At 57.7% G+C, this 16,963-nt stretch overlaps 1 protein-coding gene across 2 annotated transcripts in view; it reads right to left on the bottom strand.

Annotated features, from left to right (window-relative positions):
* Positions 1–306: 306 nt before the first annotated feature.
* The window catches only part of GPR137B (G protein-coupled receptor 137B), a 33,910-nt gene continuing 17,253 nt past the window's right edge, over positions 307–16,963 (bottom strand). Inside the window, exons 3-7 of one of the 2 annotated variants that reach the window (XM_016163405.2) lie at positions 14,027–14,249; positions 11,290–11,439; positions 9,008–9,136; positions 4,693–4,817; positions 307–3,328 (exon numbers count right to left, since the gene is read on the bottom strand). In XM_016163405.2, coding sequence (XP_016018891.2) covers positions 3,217–3,328; positions 4,693–4,817; positions 9,008–9,136; positions 11,290–11,439; positions 14,027–14,249 — 739 coding nt within the window. In that variant the 3' untranslated portion in view covers positions 307–3,216. The remainder of the gene's footprint in view (positions 3,329–4,692; positions 4,818–9,007; positions 9,137–11,289; positions 11,440–14,026; positions 14,250–16,963) is intronic. The other variant, XR_004955473.1, reaches the window with a different exon arrangement.

The following is a 16,963-nucleotide window of genomic DNA, read 5'->3' as shown; positions in this document are numbered from 1 at the left end:
AAGTACCGAGCCCGGTGTCTGTCAGCAACAGGCACTCGGTAGCCAGGGATGATGACCACTCCCTTGTCCTTACTGCCCCTTTCTAAATAGATGTTTCCTCACCTGAATCAGTCTTTGAGGAGAATTCCGCTATTTTAGCTCCACCCAATAGCTCCTCCATCTGGACTAGGAGAAGGAGCACACTTAGAAATGTTCCTAACAAAATTCTCACATGGATTAAAAAGTCAAAATGCGTATCAGGTGTGCCTCTGATCAGAGCTGCGCTGGTATATTACCGTGCAGGAGTCTAAGGTGAAATCAAGGTAGTTTTTTTTTTTTTTTTTAACCAAGTTTCTTTAGTTGGAAATCTTGCCAAAGTTTCAGATACTTACTCATTTAGTCCTAATGTAAGTTCACCTGTATTGCTAAAAAACAAAAATATGCTAGTAATATCAACTATGCAACTGGAAGAACCTTTTTCTCAAAGCACTTCTCCTGCTCTAAGGTTTACTAACGCTTACTCCTTTCCTCGGTTAAGTGTTCGCGACGGCCAGAAAGCAGTTCTGGATTTTGGTAAAAGGAAACCTTGGGGATGCGCTAGCGACTGCGCCCGAGGCGCGCAGCACGCGGTACCCGCACGGCTCCCAGCGCGTGCCTCACACGCTCACGGACACCGGCAGAACCGAGTGCGTGCACATGCTGCGTACGCTACAGGAACCAAAACCCCGTACGGCCCACGGCTCCGTGGGTGACACACTCTGGACACTTTCACCATCGGCTCAATTAAATGGGTTACTTCTACAAAGGAACCGATGCGAGATATCTACACGAATCAACTGGAGTTCTTAAGTGTCCACTTTTGCAGTTAATTGTCTGTGTATTTCCAACAGATGCACAGAAACATTCATGCGCAGCATTTTAGTGCCAAATCAGATTTAAATGATAGTACAAAATTTTCAGGGATACTGACTCTTCCCTATCAATTTTTGACTTTAATTTCATTATGTTTTGTAAAACAAAGACATCTGGGTACCTTAGAACCAATAATCACCATTCCTTGCCTTCTCTTAGCCTTTAATTTTTCACATAAAGAATAGCTTTGTTAATGTACTTAGCAGCACAAGTAAATTAGGAAGCTAATGGAAATTTAAATTTTCCTCTCCATCCAAACCTGCAACATTTCACAGGGTATACACATGATCGTTTACTAAAGAGAAAAACCATTTGATACATAGTTTTTAATATTCTAGATGTGTTTACAGCACTTGTGCTTTTGCATTACTTTTTAAAAAGGGGAAGAAGAAAAAGGCATTTAGAACATTTTTATCTTTTCCAATGAAAAAATCCTAGTTCAAATAAAAACTAGCAGCTTTATCATAAAAATAGACGGTGGTTTTTACCAGTTAATGCTGGGTATTTCAATTTTCCTGCCAGCAATAACAATGATGAAGCGTTTATACATTTAGGATGGGTATTACATTATTCCGGTGACATTTGTATCACTATTTAAAAAAACATATCTTCCCCAGAATGAGCTAATAAAGAACTCCCACACTTCCTGATTTAAAGGAGTCTTAAGCATATTCTGAGTGTGCCTTTAAATTTTCCTAGGTATGAGTAACAGAGTGTGAAGGGAGGGTATCCCTAGAGCCTTTTAGAGTATTTAAAATATCTTAAGGCAACCCGAACAATCAGTGCAAATTTTGCTTCAGTGTAGGATTTCCCCTGAAGGTAACTACTTTAAATGATATGTGACCCGGATCCTTCCATACATTGAAAGGCGGGAATGTTATGTGGGCAGAAATGAAAACCCCAATCACGACCCATTTAAAACTTGTACCAATTTTAAGTACCATCAAGAGAAGTAGACGTTGATCTCTCTCAAATCAGTGCCCAGAGATAAATGACTCCCGAAGACCAAAACGGGAAGACGTCCGAAAGGGGTGTCGTAACGCGGGTCTGGCTTACTGACCTCCGTTCCTGCCCCCGCCCCACGCTCCACGCGGTCCTCCCGGGGCGGCAGAGCTCTCCCCTCGGGGAACTGCACTTCCTGGGGCGCCTTATCTCTTTTGTAGAAAACCGGAGCATTCAACCTCCCTGAAGAGCCACAGTCTCCGATCACAGGCAGTTTTGCAACTGCAGAACACATACGTTCCATCGCGTCACACGCACACACGTGTCGGAGGCTTCGGAATGGCACTTGTGGTTGCGGAGCCAGGGTTTCGGGATGCGCGTCTCACTTAGAGGCGGCGCGGCTCGGAAGCGGCTGCCCGGCTCCTGCCCCTGTACGGGGCTGGGAGGCAGGCACGGAGCCGGCCAGCACGGCAGTGCTGCTCCCGCCCAGAGGTATCTGCGAACAGGGCGTTGTTTCAAACACCACGGGAAATTAAAGGAAAACTGCTCGAGGTCCACAGGCTTTTGGCTTACGAGCCAGGGGCGTTTACTATTAGTCCCCTTTGGAGAACCTCCTTTCTCCCCTGACTGTAACGAATGTCCAGTGAGCTGGGAAAGGTGCCGTCTCGCCAAAGCCCTGAGGAGGTACAATGGACGTTAGACTTCACTGGGCTGGGAAACTAAGCAAAACCTGTGAAGAGAGCAGAGGAGGTCCGAGAGCGTACGTCAGCGTCATCACCTGGGGGTATCCAGCAGCACCCCTGGAAAGGAGCGCCGAGCGCGGGCCGGCTCCCGTCGCTGGGCTGCAATGACCTCCGAGCCCGTGACCTCGCACGCAAGCTCATCCGGCTGCACGGTGACAGCCCGGAGCTGTCTGCCAGCGTGGCCCTAACTCCGAGGCGCCTGCAGCGGGGAGGAGCTGAGGCACACGTCAGTCCACAAGCCTCAGAAAACCCTCAGACCACGTGCTGTGCATTTTTTAAAGTGAATTATGCGTAAAAGTCTGTGCAAACTACAACATATATTGCAATAACATTCTCAAAAACCCCTAGTATGTTTTAGCATTATTATTTAAGTTATATAAAATACATCTTTATAAAAGTACAGAACTTTTTAAAGTTTAAATTATACCCATGAGATAGGCGGCGAGGCTCCCTTCTGAGTACTAAAATAAGGTTGTAGCTAAGTTATTGCTAAGTTAGAGCCCTACGGAGCCATCGGAAACCTGTAACAAATAAAAATCAAGTCTCACTTCTTAAGGAAAAGTGCCCTAAAAATTCAGCTGTAAGTTAGTCTTTCTGAAGCTTTTCAACTGAGGAGTCTTCTGTGAAACCGGTATCCGTGCTACCCGCGGCTCGGCTTGTCAGGATCCGAAACTGCGTCTGGTGGCAAAGTCCCCACTTGTGCCAGGAAGCTGTTAGTCTGCTGTCCCCAGTCACAGTAGTCTGGAGCGAAACTTAAAAAGAAAAGGCATTTCAGTGACTGGAACCGTGGTAATCCTTGCTGATGACCCGCCCGCGTTAGGCGGGAAATCCCACGAACCACGGGCGGGTCCCAGGTTCTTCAGAGCCGCTTCTCACAGCCCCAGTGGCCGTGGGACAGTGCAGCGGCCGGGGGCCCGCCCGCCGGCGCCCCGGCCAGCGCCACCCACCAGCCGCGCCGGACCACGAGCCGGACCACGAGCCGCCGGTGGCCGGTGTCGGACAGGGCTCTGGCACTCGCGTTATCCGTGGAGCGGGAGCAGCTGCGCCCCGCCGCTCAGGCCGGGGGAGGCGGCGCCTCTGGAACGCCCGGCGCGGGGGCGGGGGCGGGGGCTCCCTCCACGGGGCTCCCGCCGCTCCACGGGGCTCCCTCCACGGGGGTCCCGCAGCTCCACGGGGCTCCTTCCACGGGGCTCCCTCCACGGGGCTCCCCTAGCTCCTCGGGGCTCCCCCAGCTCCACGGGCTCCCGACGGGTGAGCGGCTGGGCCGCGTTCACATGAGGGACACGTGGCCAGCAGGGCATGCGGTGGGCTAACGATGTGGAGCAGCCTTGGGGACACCATGAGGCTCTGGGCATCGGAAGCCGCTGTGACCGGCTCGCTGCGGGTGACCCGAGCTCCCGCCACCCTCTGGCCCTGCGGCTGGCCTGCCGTCTCCTCCCAGAACCATCCTGTCTCCCACAGCACCTGGCTCTCTCTGCCCCCCCCACCCCATAGCCCCTCAGAGAGCCCTGTGTCCCCCCAGCTTCTCCATCCCCGTCCCTGTGCCCAAAAGCAGGGCTCTGTTCACAGCTCCGAAGGACCCCTGTGGACTTCCACGCCCTTCTCATCTCCTCCGGGGTGGGGGTGGGGTACGGTCACATGCCAGTGACCCACGACCCGCCTCCACCCTTGCAAAGCTCCGCCTGAGATGGGCTTCACGTCTAAGAAGCGCGTGCCCTGCAGTGTCCCTCCCAAGGGTGGCACAGGGCCCTGGGGCACGCGGACAGCACCTGGTGGGCGGCGGTCAACCATGAGCTCCCCCCACGCCGGTGTCCTCGAGCCAGGCTGAGCGGGGCCAGGACCGCTGCGGGGCAGAGCTGAGTGCCAGCGGGTGGCGGCAAGGGGCGGGCGACCCGGGCAGCCTACACCCCTGGGGTGTCCGGCGCTGCTGCGAGGAGAAGCCCGACTCCCCACTCCCGAGAGGCGCCTCTGCGTGGCCGCAGTGGGCCTCGCACACACTCGGGGTGCCGGCCTCCTTCCAGCCTCGCCCCCAGCTCCTGCGAACACCTGTGGGCCCGGCTCCGCCCACTGGTATGGCCCAACCCCCTGACCCGGCCCTGTTGGAACTGGCGTGTACCTTCCCTGAAGTCCCTGAGGGGCGGCGTTCCAGGCGAGGTCGTCATCACTGTCGTATCTTCGAGGGTTGTCAAAGAAGTAGGATCTGGGGCTGAATCCATGGCTGGGGACCATCCCAGGGCTGGTCTGGAAAGACAGTCGTGGGCTCAGACACCAGACCCCGCACTATACACAGGCAAACAAGACAAACGGGGCCCCCGCCTCTGGGCGGGCCTGCTGGCTGGGGTTCATCTCACTGGCTTTTTCCCGGGTAGGAGGCACTAGCCTTGCCCTTCACCTGTATGGACACGGTCCTCTCAGAGTCTTGCTTGCGACAGTGAATCATCACAGTCCTAATTCCTTTTCAGAAAGCCCTACAATGTCCAAAAGCGAACTGGATGGTCCCAAATGCCTATAATTGCTGGGTCATATGGTAACTTTACGCAAACCTGCATAACCGTATGCATTCACGACAATTTAAAATCAACAATAATGATGAAATAATTTTGAGAGTTTTGTGACCAGTTTCCACAACCTGCCTCTATAATCACTTCATCCTCTTTCTGTCCCCAAGCTGAGTTTACCTCTCAAAAAATTTCAAATGACTGGTTTCAAGTAAGCAGATTAGAACTATATAGAATATGGCAAACCAAACCTGGCATAAAATCCAGCATTTGCCTGACATCTTTGTACAATTCATGAGTAGTCTATTTAAAAGTTAACCAACAGAGTATGAAACAAGTTGCTATATGGTGGTTATCTACGTGAATTCCTGCTTTTCTAAGACTCATCTGGCTAAACAGGAAGCGAAGTGGAACTTACGCAAGGCCGGATGCCTTAAAATGTACTATTTGTAGTTCAAGAGTATCTATGCAGCAGAACGAAGCTGAACCCTTACCTCACACATACACAAAAAGTAACTCAAAATGGACCATAGAACTAAGTGTAAGAGTAAAAGCTATAAAACTCTTAGAAGAAGATACAGGGGCAAATTTTCATGACCCAGGATTTGGCACAGAATTCTCAGATGAGACACCAAAATCATGAGCAACAAAAGAGAAAACGTACACTGGACGGACTTCGTCGAAGTTAAAAAATTTTGTGCTTCGAAGGACATCATCGAGAAATTAAAAGGCGACCCACGGAATAGGAGAAAACGTTTGTAAATCGTATCTGACAAGGGACTTACTCCTGAAACATATAAAGAACGCTTACGACTCAATAATAAAAACGAAACCACTTAAAAATGGGCAAGGGATCTGAAGAGACGCGCGGGCGTCAGGGAACGGCAAAGCAAAGGCCTCGGCGAGACAGCACCTCGCACCGATCACGCCATCGATCACGACGTCGGCATCGAGGAGTCGGATTAGAACAAGCACCGGAGCGGGGGGTGGGGGGAGCAGCCAGAACCCCGCCCCCCGCACACACCCTGCGGCTGGGGTCTGAAATGCTGCCCCCTCTGTGGCAAAGCCTGGCAATTTTCCAAATTGTTAGACATCAAGTTAGCATATGACCCACAATTGTACTCCTACGAATCTACCCAAGAGGAATGAAGACATGCTCACACAGAAACTTGCACCTGAACATCCCTAGCAGCATTACGCCCAATTCACAATAGCCAAAAGCGGGAAACCCACACGGCCATCGATGGGCGAGCGGGTAAACAGACACGCTACATCCACACAGGGAAATATCACTCAGCCAGAACAAGGGGCGACGCCCTGAAACGGACACACATCTGGGACGCACCTTGACAACACTGTGCTGAGCGAGAGAGGCCGGCCCAGAAAACCGCACGCCGCATGGCCCCGTTCATGCGCAAGTCCAGACGAGGGACAGGGAGACGCAGGAAGCACGTTAGCAGCTGCTCGGGGACGGGATGGGGAGCGACCAAGCGTACGGGGTTTCTTTTGAGGTGATAAAAATGTTCTAAAAACTGGTTATGGTTGCACATATCTGAATGCACAAAAAACACACTGGATTGTATAATTTCATAGGTGAATTGTATGGTACGGGAATTATATCTCAAAACCGTTTAAGTAACAAAAAAATACATAGATTCTCGAACTTAACAGCACATTCAAAACCCTTGGGGTGCTTCTTGAATTATTTAAAATGTGGGTTCGCGGAAGGTACCCCAGAGCCCGAACGAGTCCGGAACACGGCCTGAGAACTGGTACCTGGACCAGGTCCCCCAGAATTCTGACGTGGACAACAGAGCCACGCCCGAGTACTCGGTTACGTCAGCTCCCGTGACACCCGGCAGAAGCTACACTATGGATACACGCGACAGATGCCATTTTAAAGAAACGCCCCACCTGTGGGCAGCTCTTTTAAAGCTGACGATTACGAGCTGAGTTGTAGATCCCCCCAAAACGAGGACACTGCCGCGTGACGCTCTCTCCAAGCAACTGCAGGCACGAGAGGCAGTGAAGGGACGGTCACCGAGTCGCACGAACACGGTGTCCTGAACACCGTTTTGCTGTGACGCCGATGAGAAGCCGCGGGAACTCCTCTGGCTTAGACCACGTAGCCTCCGGTAAAACTGGTTTTGTCCTACGTCATTTCACTTGTCACAAAACCTGTCGCAAACGTTAAGTGAGGACTTGCAGCATTAGGAATTTAGTTTCTTCTGCAAACCTCATGAAGCCGCGGGAAGCCACGGTAATCAAACCCAGGCCGCAGGGGCCAGACCGACTCGGGCGGACTCCCGGCTCCATCCCCTACCGTCTGGGGCCTTGGCCTCTTCATCTAAGGACGAGCACGAGGAGGCAGAGTAGGCGAACCCTCGGCCAAACGACACCGCGGCTCCGGGGCCAACGGCACTGAGGACCCCGGCAGACTGCTGACCAGACCTCCCACCGGCAAGGACGCCCAGGACGCACCTCGGGACAGGTGGGAGTCAGCGTGGCAGAGAACAGGGTAAACAGCCAGGTGGGGAGGGCCCCCCAGAGGAGAAGGCAGTCTGAGCCCCTCGCCGCGCTCCCCTGGGGGCGCTGTGCCCAGAAGCGGAGCCCCCACCACATCTGGCTTTGGAGACCCGCGGGGCCTACATCAGAGAGCGACAGGGCTGCGGGAGCCCGAGACGCTCTCCCCACAGGGCCCGCGCACGAACCCGCCCCGCTGGGCTCCCTGCCAGGGACGCCCGCGGGAACCCATGCCGGGCGAGGGGGGCGGGGGGCGGCCGGGGACCCCTCAGGACAATGCGCTTCCCGGGACAGTGAGACCGGAGTGTACAGCCTGGACCATCCATGTTACTCTGCACGCAGTTAACAAACAGCGCTACGGACGATGCCACGTTACGCTCGCTCCTGAGACCGCGTGGCCTTGAGCACGGTTCAGAGGGAGCCCCCGGACGCCAGGTGACGGAGACCGGGAAAGGCTGGGGAGGCGCGCGGGCCCCTCGGTGCAGCCCCCGGGGCCCGTGCTCAGGATGCGGCCTCACTCCGCCTGCATCAAACGAGGTCCCAGAAAACGCCAGGGGAGGAAGGAAACGAGGAGCCGACTCACGGCCGAGGACCCGCTGCGGCCTGCCACCCGTTTCTGTGCCGGCGATGGGGACGCTTAGGGTCTGGCTTTACGGAAGCCTCCAGGGGCTCCCAGCGCCCGTCGAGGTCAGATAAAAACAAGCAAAGCGGAGGGAACCGGTCCCGAGCCCCCCGGCCGCGGTCTCTGCGGCACCGTCGCCAGGCCAGGCCGGGCCTGCGTCCGCGCCCCACCCCGTCTTCCTTTCCCGCCCACACCCACGCTCGGCTGGCACTGGACGGAAGCCGGTCCCACGGCCGCCAGGGCCCGCGAGCCCGAGGTCCGCCCCGAGGTCCACCGCTAACCAGCGATGTGGCTGGAGCATCTGGCGGAGCAAGGCCCCCGCGCTTCCTCCGTCCTGCCCTCATGGACAGTTCTATAAAGCTGGTTGAGCACTAATGTGACCAAATCGGGGGCGGGGCTTCAGCATTCTTTTTAACGTTTTTAAATTCCTATCCCCCCGTTTCCTAATCACTAGCCAGCGTAAGAGAGGGCTGAAGAACTGAACCGCCATTCTCCATTTTCCTTTGTTAAAACCGAAGCTTGTGACTTGGTTCACGACAAGTCAAGGCTCAAATACTAGCGAGGCTGTTTCTGCACCAGGAAAAGCAGTTCCTCGCCCTCCCCAGGCCCCGACGTGCGACTTACTTTCGTTTCTTTTGTAAAATAAAGCTCAACTGAAAAGCACGTTTCTCTCAGAGGAGAATTAAGGGAAAAGAAAGTCCCGATTAAATAAAGGAACTTTTTATAAAACAACAGGATGAAGGATGCACTAGGAGATGTTTTCTGCACGTGTAAAGCGGCTGACTTACCAGGTCCTTCGTAGGACTTCTGACCCGGAAGAAGACGACGACTAAGGTGGTCGGTAAGAGCTCCCACACAAAGAGGACCACTCCGAACACCACATAGCCGGCATCTCCCAGCTGGTTCTTCAGATCGGCCTGTGGGGAGAGGGACGGAGACTGAGGGCAGAGGAAGTAAGTGCGACTCGATCTTCCTAACACGGACGGAGGCCAGTCCCGACTCGGTGCGACCCCCTCCCTGACCTCTGACGGCGCTCGCAGTCCGCACCCCGTGGCGGGCAGAGCACTCGGGGTGCACGAGCCTCCTCTTCGGGATCCTCAAGGACGGAAACTGACACTCGGATGTTTTTTACCGTCACCTTCCAGAATCTTCCTTATGCACAAATTAAGTTTCTCAAATTTAGGTGGATTTCCTTTTTCTCAGCAGCTGAATGATGAGAAGATGGTGCATCTCCCCCATTCTTAAGAGTGGCACATAACTGTCACCCTGTCTCACCCCAGGGTAAACAGGCTGAGTTTTAAACTTCGCTCCACATTAACTTATCCTGTTCTTTACCTTTTAAGCTCCCTGCAGGCCAGACTATCTAGAAAAGGATTCTGAGTGTGGACGTCAGGCCCGGAGACATGGCCAGCGGCCCTGGCGCGGCGTCCTCTCCCCGCGTGGGGCAGGTGGGGGGCGTGGGGGGCACACACGGCTGTGGGGGGCACTCTGCCAGGAGGGCGTCACTTCGGAGAGAGACAGTGCACCACACTCAAGCCACAAAGGGTGCGTTTCCTTCCCTGTCGCACGCGTTTAAGTCCGCTAGGCGGAGCTCCTCATGCAGTCTCCAGGACGATGGCGCTGGCCCCCGAATGCCACCTGCCCCACGTCTCCGCAGCACGCCGACCGTCCCGCCCCCATCCACACGGACGGCGTGCAATTCGTGGCCGTCTCTTTTGCTCCTAGACACTTTCGGTGACAAAACGCGGGTCTAGCTGTCTATGAAGAAATAGTGCCTAAACACAAGAGAATTTTTTAAACAGCGTTGTCTTAAATTTGTCATAAGTAGAAGCTCTTACTTGAAAGAAAAATTGAAATGATTACGTTGTTAAAACCCAATCTGTTGTTTGATGGGTGCGGAGTTTGGTTGGGCAGATGGAAGGTTCCGGAGGGGGGTGGTGACGGGTCATACGGTGTGGCTGCACCGCGTGCCACGGAACGGCACAGTCGCGGATGGTCCCCGCGGAGGACTGTGCGCGCTCGGATCACTGCTTGAAGTTCGGATTTTCATCTCTTTGATGTTCTGGCGGCGGGGCGCACCCGGCGGCGTCTTGCTGACTTCCTCCCGCCCTTCCTGGCGGAGCGGCGGGGCTAGCGGTGGCGGCGGCTGTCGCCGTTGCTGCTTTAATTCCCTCCTAACGGCTGCGCGCTGAGGGACACGCTGTCCTCACAGGTTTAACTCATCACCGTCGTTCCACCCTTTCTCCCCGAGTCTTGATTCAGTCCAGGTCTGAGCACCGCTGGGATTTCAGGAGTGGGTTTGTACACAGGTGGGCAGTCACCGTCTTTTTGGAAAAGCTAAGCAACTTTTGCAATTCAGTCCGACAGACCCCTTAGATGAAGTTCTACTTCTTTACTGTTCTTTACTGTAAAGGCCTCTCTGTGCGTCGCCTCCTCAGGGGACATCGGCTCCAAGCGGACGCAAAGACTCACGCTTCCCAAACGAGAGCCTGCGAACTCGTTCCTTTTTATTCTGCGCTTCTGTGAACACGGATGCCCAATAGTATTTCACTACCTTTCTTCACTTACGAAAAAAAAGAGCATCATCTCGAGGCCACTGATAAAATGAGCTTTACCGACACCTGAATGTCCCCAGTCACTTCGTCTGGGTTTCCTCAAATGCTGTGTTCACGCGCCATTAAAAAAATTCTCATAACTCCAGTTTTCTGTATTTTCTGAAACCTAAATATAATTTCTTTTACCTGTGCAAATTTCACCCTTGAATAAGACCGTCTTACATTTATACGGAAGCACTTGAAAAAATTCAGGTTCTGCTTGACGAAAGCCCCCCCAAAGGTAGAAAGCAGAAAGAAGTGTGTGTGTGTGTGCACGTGCACGCGTGTGTGCACGCATGTGTGCGCACACATACATGTCCCAGTTTCTCACGAGACATGCGAGCTGGCACAGCAGGTGCTACGGTCCCGCCACGCACACGAGGAGGCGGGCACCACAGGAAGCGACGCCGGCGGCCCCGGCGACCGAACGGCAAAGGCGAGCGGCCCGCACGCTCCGCCCCGCCGCGCCCACTGACCTGGTCTGACACGTTGTACCAGTCGTAGTCGAAGGGGTGGACGTTCCTGCTCTGAGGAAAGGACAAAATGAAGAGGTTGTAGCAGGCTCGGGAGGTGTACAGCAGGATGACGGTCAGGCCGATGGCGGTCACTTGACACACGGAGGAGCCCTGGAAGTGCGAGAGCCATGAGGTGTGCACGCCGGCCTCCTCCCTGACACCGCCTGTGACCCCCGCCTGTGACCCCCGCCTGTGACCCCCGCCCGTGTCCCCGCCGCCCGGGTCCTCGCTGCCCTGTCCCCACTGCCCTGTCCCTGCCACCCGTGTCCCCGCCACCCGTGTCCGTCTCCCCGCCGCCTGTGCCCCCGCCGCCTGTGACCCCCGCCCGTGTCCCCGCCACCCGTGTCCCCGCCGCCCGTGTCCCCGCCGCCCGTGTCCCCGCCGCCCGAGTCCCCGCCGCCCGAGTCCCCACCGCCTGTGCCCCCCGCCTGTGACCCCATTGCCCGTGTCCCTGCCGCCCGCGTTCCCGCCACCCATGTCCCCGCCGCCCGAGTCCCCGCCGCCTGTGTCCCCGCCGCCCGTGTCCCCGCCACCTGTGTCCCCGCCGCCCGCGTCCCCGCCGCCCGTGTCCCCGCCGCCCGAGTCCCCGCCGCCCGAGTCCCCACCGCCTGTGTCCTCACGACCCGTGTCCCCGCCACCCGGGTCCCCGCCGCCCGTGTCCCCGCCGCCCGTGTCCCCGCCGCCCGTGTCCCCGCCGCCCGAGTCCCCGCCGCCCGTGTCCCCGCCGCCCGTGTCCCCGCCGCCCGGGTCCCCGCCGCCCGTGTCCCCGCCGCCCGGGTCCCCGCCGCCCGAGTCCCCACCGCCTGTGTCCTCACGACCCGTGTCCCTACCACCCTGTCGCCACGTGGTGAGCCCACCAGACCTCAGAGGTGCCGCCGCCTCCGTCGACCTGTCAGAACCCTCCACCCGCAGGCCTCAGACCCCAGCTCCTCCACACCCCTTCCTGAAATGTCAGATCGCCTGCACACAGAGGACACCTTACAGCCTGGGAGTGGATCTGGAGGTGCCTTTAAGGGGTCAAAATGTGAGCCCCTGTAAGTCAGGTGGCTTCTTTAAGTCTCTAAGTCCCACTGCTTGGCTCCAAGAGGACCCCATCGGCCTATCACCCAGTGCCCGGCCTCGGGCGTGGGGACAGAAACACTCTCAGAGGGTGGTGGCTCGGGGAGCTTAAACTCGGACGATACTCTCAGAGGGGCAGTGGCTGCGAGCCTCCTCAAAACCCAGAATCTTCTAGGCTGGATGCACTGGAGTCCTGGCTTGGAATCATGTGGAAACCAGTGACTTGTGCCCCAATTTATGAAGCTGTCAACTTCCAAAGTCAGTTAACGGACCCCTCGTTAGAAACAGTTGACCAAAAAACTGAAATTCATTTTTGAGTTTTGCATTTGGAAATCATCAACTAAATCCGAGGCACTTAATTTTGCCAGTAGTAGACTGTTAGCTTGTTCGCCCTGGGTCGGGTGACCCGGATGGCGTCTGACAACCTAAAGTTGAAGCCCTTCTGTTGAAACCAAAATTCTGTTTTTAAAAGCCTGAAATAGCCTTAAAAAGCCTTAACTGTAAACCATAAAGTTAAGGCAAAACCAAGCCTAAAACCCACCAGAATTCATAAATGGAAAACTGCTTTGCCATCTCACGGTCGGGATCTTGGACAAGTTTGGCCGAATCGCAGGATGCCCCGATTACGGGTTTGTGTATGTATGTGTTTTTGTTCAGATCTGTATTTTTGAAAGGCACAGACTTTAGTCTCCTGGTCACTATGCAGACAGCATGGGAGGCAGAGCTGCCTCCCAGCTTCAGCCCAAAGACGTGGTCTCAGGGCCGGACGTGGGGGGAGGAGGCCGGCCGGAGGGACCCACGGCCGTGAAGTCCAGAGGCAGAGGCGCCACAGCAGGCACTCGACCATCTACCCTGAGCAAACCAAGGCCCAGCGAGGCCACGTGGCCGGCGGGCTGGGCCTGAGGGAGAGAGAGCCCAGGCTCAGGCTGTGTGGGGTGAGTGGCCCCCAGCCCCGGGGGGCACGTGGCCCCTTCCACGTCACCCAGGAGGGTGAGGGGACACCATTTCGGGGCGTGCGGTGTGGCAGTAGGGAGAGCAGGCCTGGCCCTCTGGACAACCGATGACGGGGACGGTGTCCAGGATTCCACGAGCAGCTCCCACCGTCAGGAGACCCAGCTCCCAGGCCGCCCCCTGGGGTGAGCCTGAGTGAGCCCCTGCCCCAGGCAGACAGGCAGGCACAGGGACAGAGGCCGAGATGCGGCTCTGCAGCTTCTGCTGTGTGACCGGGGGTGGCCTGCTGGCCTCTGGGCCTCAGTGTCCCTGTCTACGAAGTGCAGCTAACAGGTGGCTGGGGTTCTGCTCGTTTACACACGTTGAGTGCTTAAAAAGCATCCGCAGCTTGGTGAACGTAAACGTGTGTTCTCACTGACGTCAGCGCAATCCGCCACACTGGCCCTCGAAGTGGAGGTCGAACCCTTGTCTCTATAAACCGGACTTGGCGCTCTGCCAGGGACGCCGCACACGGGCACCGAGCCACCGCAGCGGACCTCCTTCCTCACAGGGCTCAGCGGCCGCCGTGTGTGGCCGCCACGGCAGGGCCGATGGTCTGCAGGGCCGAGGAGCCTGCTGAGTCCCTCTGCAAACCAGGGCTCTACTCGCAGAAGGCTGGGGGCGGTCGCCGGCCACACTCCCTCCTTACCTTGGACTCCAAGTAAATGTTGGCCAAGGACATCTTGGAGATTTTGTAGAGACAGACGGAGAGGGAGACGGCGCACAGCACGAAGAGTGTGTCGTTGATGGCCACGCGCACCGAGACGATGGCCTTCCTCTCCCAGCCCCCGGTCCTCACCAGCACGGCGCAGGTCAGGTTCACCAGCAGGAAGACGAGGCTGATGAAGAGCGATGCCAGGTAGAGCGGCAACCTGGAGGGGCGAGGGACACGTGTTGGCGCCGCGGCTGACCACAAGCTGCCCTCGGAGCCCCGCCCCCGCCCGGGAAGTCCGGAGGAGCGGGCGACGCCAGTGCTCCCTGCGTGAGAACCAGGTGATGCGCGCGCTCCCCGTGCGAGGACCGAGTGATGCGCGCGTGCGCTTCCTGCGCGAGAACCAGGTGATGCGCGTGCTCCCTGCGCGGGGACCGGGCGACGCGCGCGCGCTCCCTGAGCGAGAACCAGGTGATGCACGTGCTCCCTGCGCGGGGACCGGGCGACGCGCGCGCGCTCCCTGAGCGAGGACCGGGTGATGCGCGCGCTCCCCGTGCGAGGACCAGGTGATGCGCGTGCTCCCTGCGCGGGGACCGGGCGACGCGCGCGCGCTCCCTGAGCGAGGACCGGGTGATGCGCGTGCTCCCTGCGCGAGGAGCGGGCGACGCCAGTGCTCCCTGCGCGGGGACCGGGGGACGCGCGCGCGCTACCTGCGCGGGGACCAGGTGATGCGCGCGCTCCCTGCGCGGGGATGCGCTCGGAGGAAGGAGTGGGGCCTGGCATCGCGCCTGGTCGGTGACCCCTGTGCACTCGGGGGACCGCGAAAACCCACCTGCGGGAGCCTCTGTGTCGACATGAATGACCCCTACCCCGCGGGTTGTCTTGGAGAATTAAGATGTTTCTAAAGGATTTCAACCAAAAAAGTCCCTGACGAAGAGGGAGTCGGGGGGGCCCCCTCGCACCTGGGAACCTCGCTGCTGGGAGCTGGGATCACAAATCTGCCATGGCACCTGCCAGAGGCGGATGCTGCCAGCCGTCTGCGGCACTGGCCACCTGGAACTTGCAGCTTCCCAGAGCCACGCGCTCAAGTGACCCGTGTGAGGTCTACATCGAGACTGCTCAGATGTGCTAGAACCGAAAGCAGCAGCCCCATTTCTCTCGAGCACACATCGCGTTTCCCTGGGGCGGAGGTCACGCAGCAGACACGCGGAGGAGGGACAGGCGTGGCGGGCTCCGACCCAGCTGGGTTCGCTGAACGTTTGCAAGCCCCAAAGCAGAAAACCATCAGCTAGCAGGGGTCTCAGAGCTACAGAGGTTCTGGTGTCTGCCGAGGCCAGCGCCGACCAGGACACAGAAACCTGGATTCTGGTCCCCGCTCCCGACCCACCGTGTGGTGGGGGAGGGGAGGGGAGGGGCGAAGACCCAGTTCCTGCCCTCGGATGGCAGGGCCCTAAGACAACCCCCACGAACCCCCGCTGATTTGGATGGTATTTTATGTCTTGCAATTAATGATTTACTATCCACTGGCAAACCCTCTCACCTAATTTTTCAGACCCACATTCCATCAAAGGAACTTTGCTGACCTCACTCCTCCTCATCCTGCAGACTGCAGCTCAAATGTCACTTCTTCCAAGAAGTCCTTCCCGCCCCCTGCCCCCCCACACACACGCACGCACACGCACACGCACACATGGGCAGGTGTGACTTCCACTTTCCTTGTCCCCGTACTTAACTTCACAGCCTGGCTGGTTCATAACAAAGCGCGTGGACACGGTGCTACCTCCCACCCGGGCCGTGAGCTCCAGGAAGATGGAGACTCTGGCTCTTTCCTTCACCCGTCCATCCCCACTGCACGGGGCAGGAGCTCAGCAACCCAACCGTGTGTGAGAGGGAGGGAGGCGGGGGAGCAGCGCTACCCGGACCTCCACCCCGGGCGGCCCTTCTCCTCCCGCTAAACGCTCCATCGCACCAGCTGCGTGATCACCCCGCTTCTCGGAGAAACACCTTGAACCTGAAGAGCTGCCGTCTCTCGCGGGGGACAGAGAGGGCTGACTGCAGGCTCTGCCCCCCGCGGCCCTGTTCTGAGGGCCTCGGACTCCTCAGATCGGTGCAGAGGCACCGAGAGGAGAGCGGGCGGGGAGATACCGGAGGGCTGGACAAAGCGCCTGGCGCGCAGGGCGGACAGAGGGCCAAGGGCGAGTGTCTGCGCCGCCCTGGGAGGGACAGAAACGCGCGGGAACTGAGGACTGACGGACGTGGCCGCGTCGGCGACTGAGCACGGCTCGGGGCGCGGTGTCGAGCACGGACGGGGTAAAGGGACCTTCGGACAGGGGGCACGAAGGCCCCAGGAGCGGAGCAGGGAGGCGTGCCGGACGGACGGGGGACCTGGGCGCAGGGCGGCCAGGGCCGCCACCCACGGTCCGGCCGGCGCGTGGGGCGGGACGGGAGCTACTCTGCGTCTCGGAGATTTAAGATTTAACTTCGTGCGCAGTGATGCACGCAAACCTTTTCAAGGAGGAATACATTTTTTTGGAAAAATAAGCGTGAATGATTTACGAAGCTTGAGTGTTTTTCTACAGGACGTGCTCACTGGGCAGGGCCCTTCCAACCCACCGCGCACTCTCACCGAGGGTCAAGGTCCCTGCTGGTCCCTCTGTGCGGAGCGCCCGCCCCAACTCCTCCCGGCTACCCCCCTGTCCACCGTCGTCCCCGTCATGGCAGGCTGTGCGTTTCTGTCACAGCACACGGCCACAGCCGTTCGGTTCGGGGTGCCAGCGTCTCCTGCAGCAGACTGAGCTCAGGAAGTTCCCCCTGCCCCCCCCCCCACCCCACTGTGTCCCCGACCATGGCCCCGAGGGCCACCTGGGCTCACGGGAGTGCCCCGCACACACCTGCCCCGGCCTTCGCATCCCGACGGGTCTCACACTTTCCTGC

The sequence above is a fragment of the Rousettus aegyptiacus genome, unplaced genomic scaffold (assembly GCF_014176215.1).
Source record: "Rousettus aegyptiacus isolate mRouAeg1 unplaced genomic scaffold, mRouAeg1.p scaffold_m13_p_18, whole genome shotgun sequence".
Lineage (NCBI taxonomy): Eukaryota > Metazoa > Chordata > Mammalia > Chiroptera > Pteropodidae > Rousettus > Rousettus aegyptiacus.
Note: the sequence above shows the minus strand (reverse complement) of the source record. Positions and strands in the feature narration are given on the sequence as shown.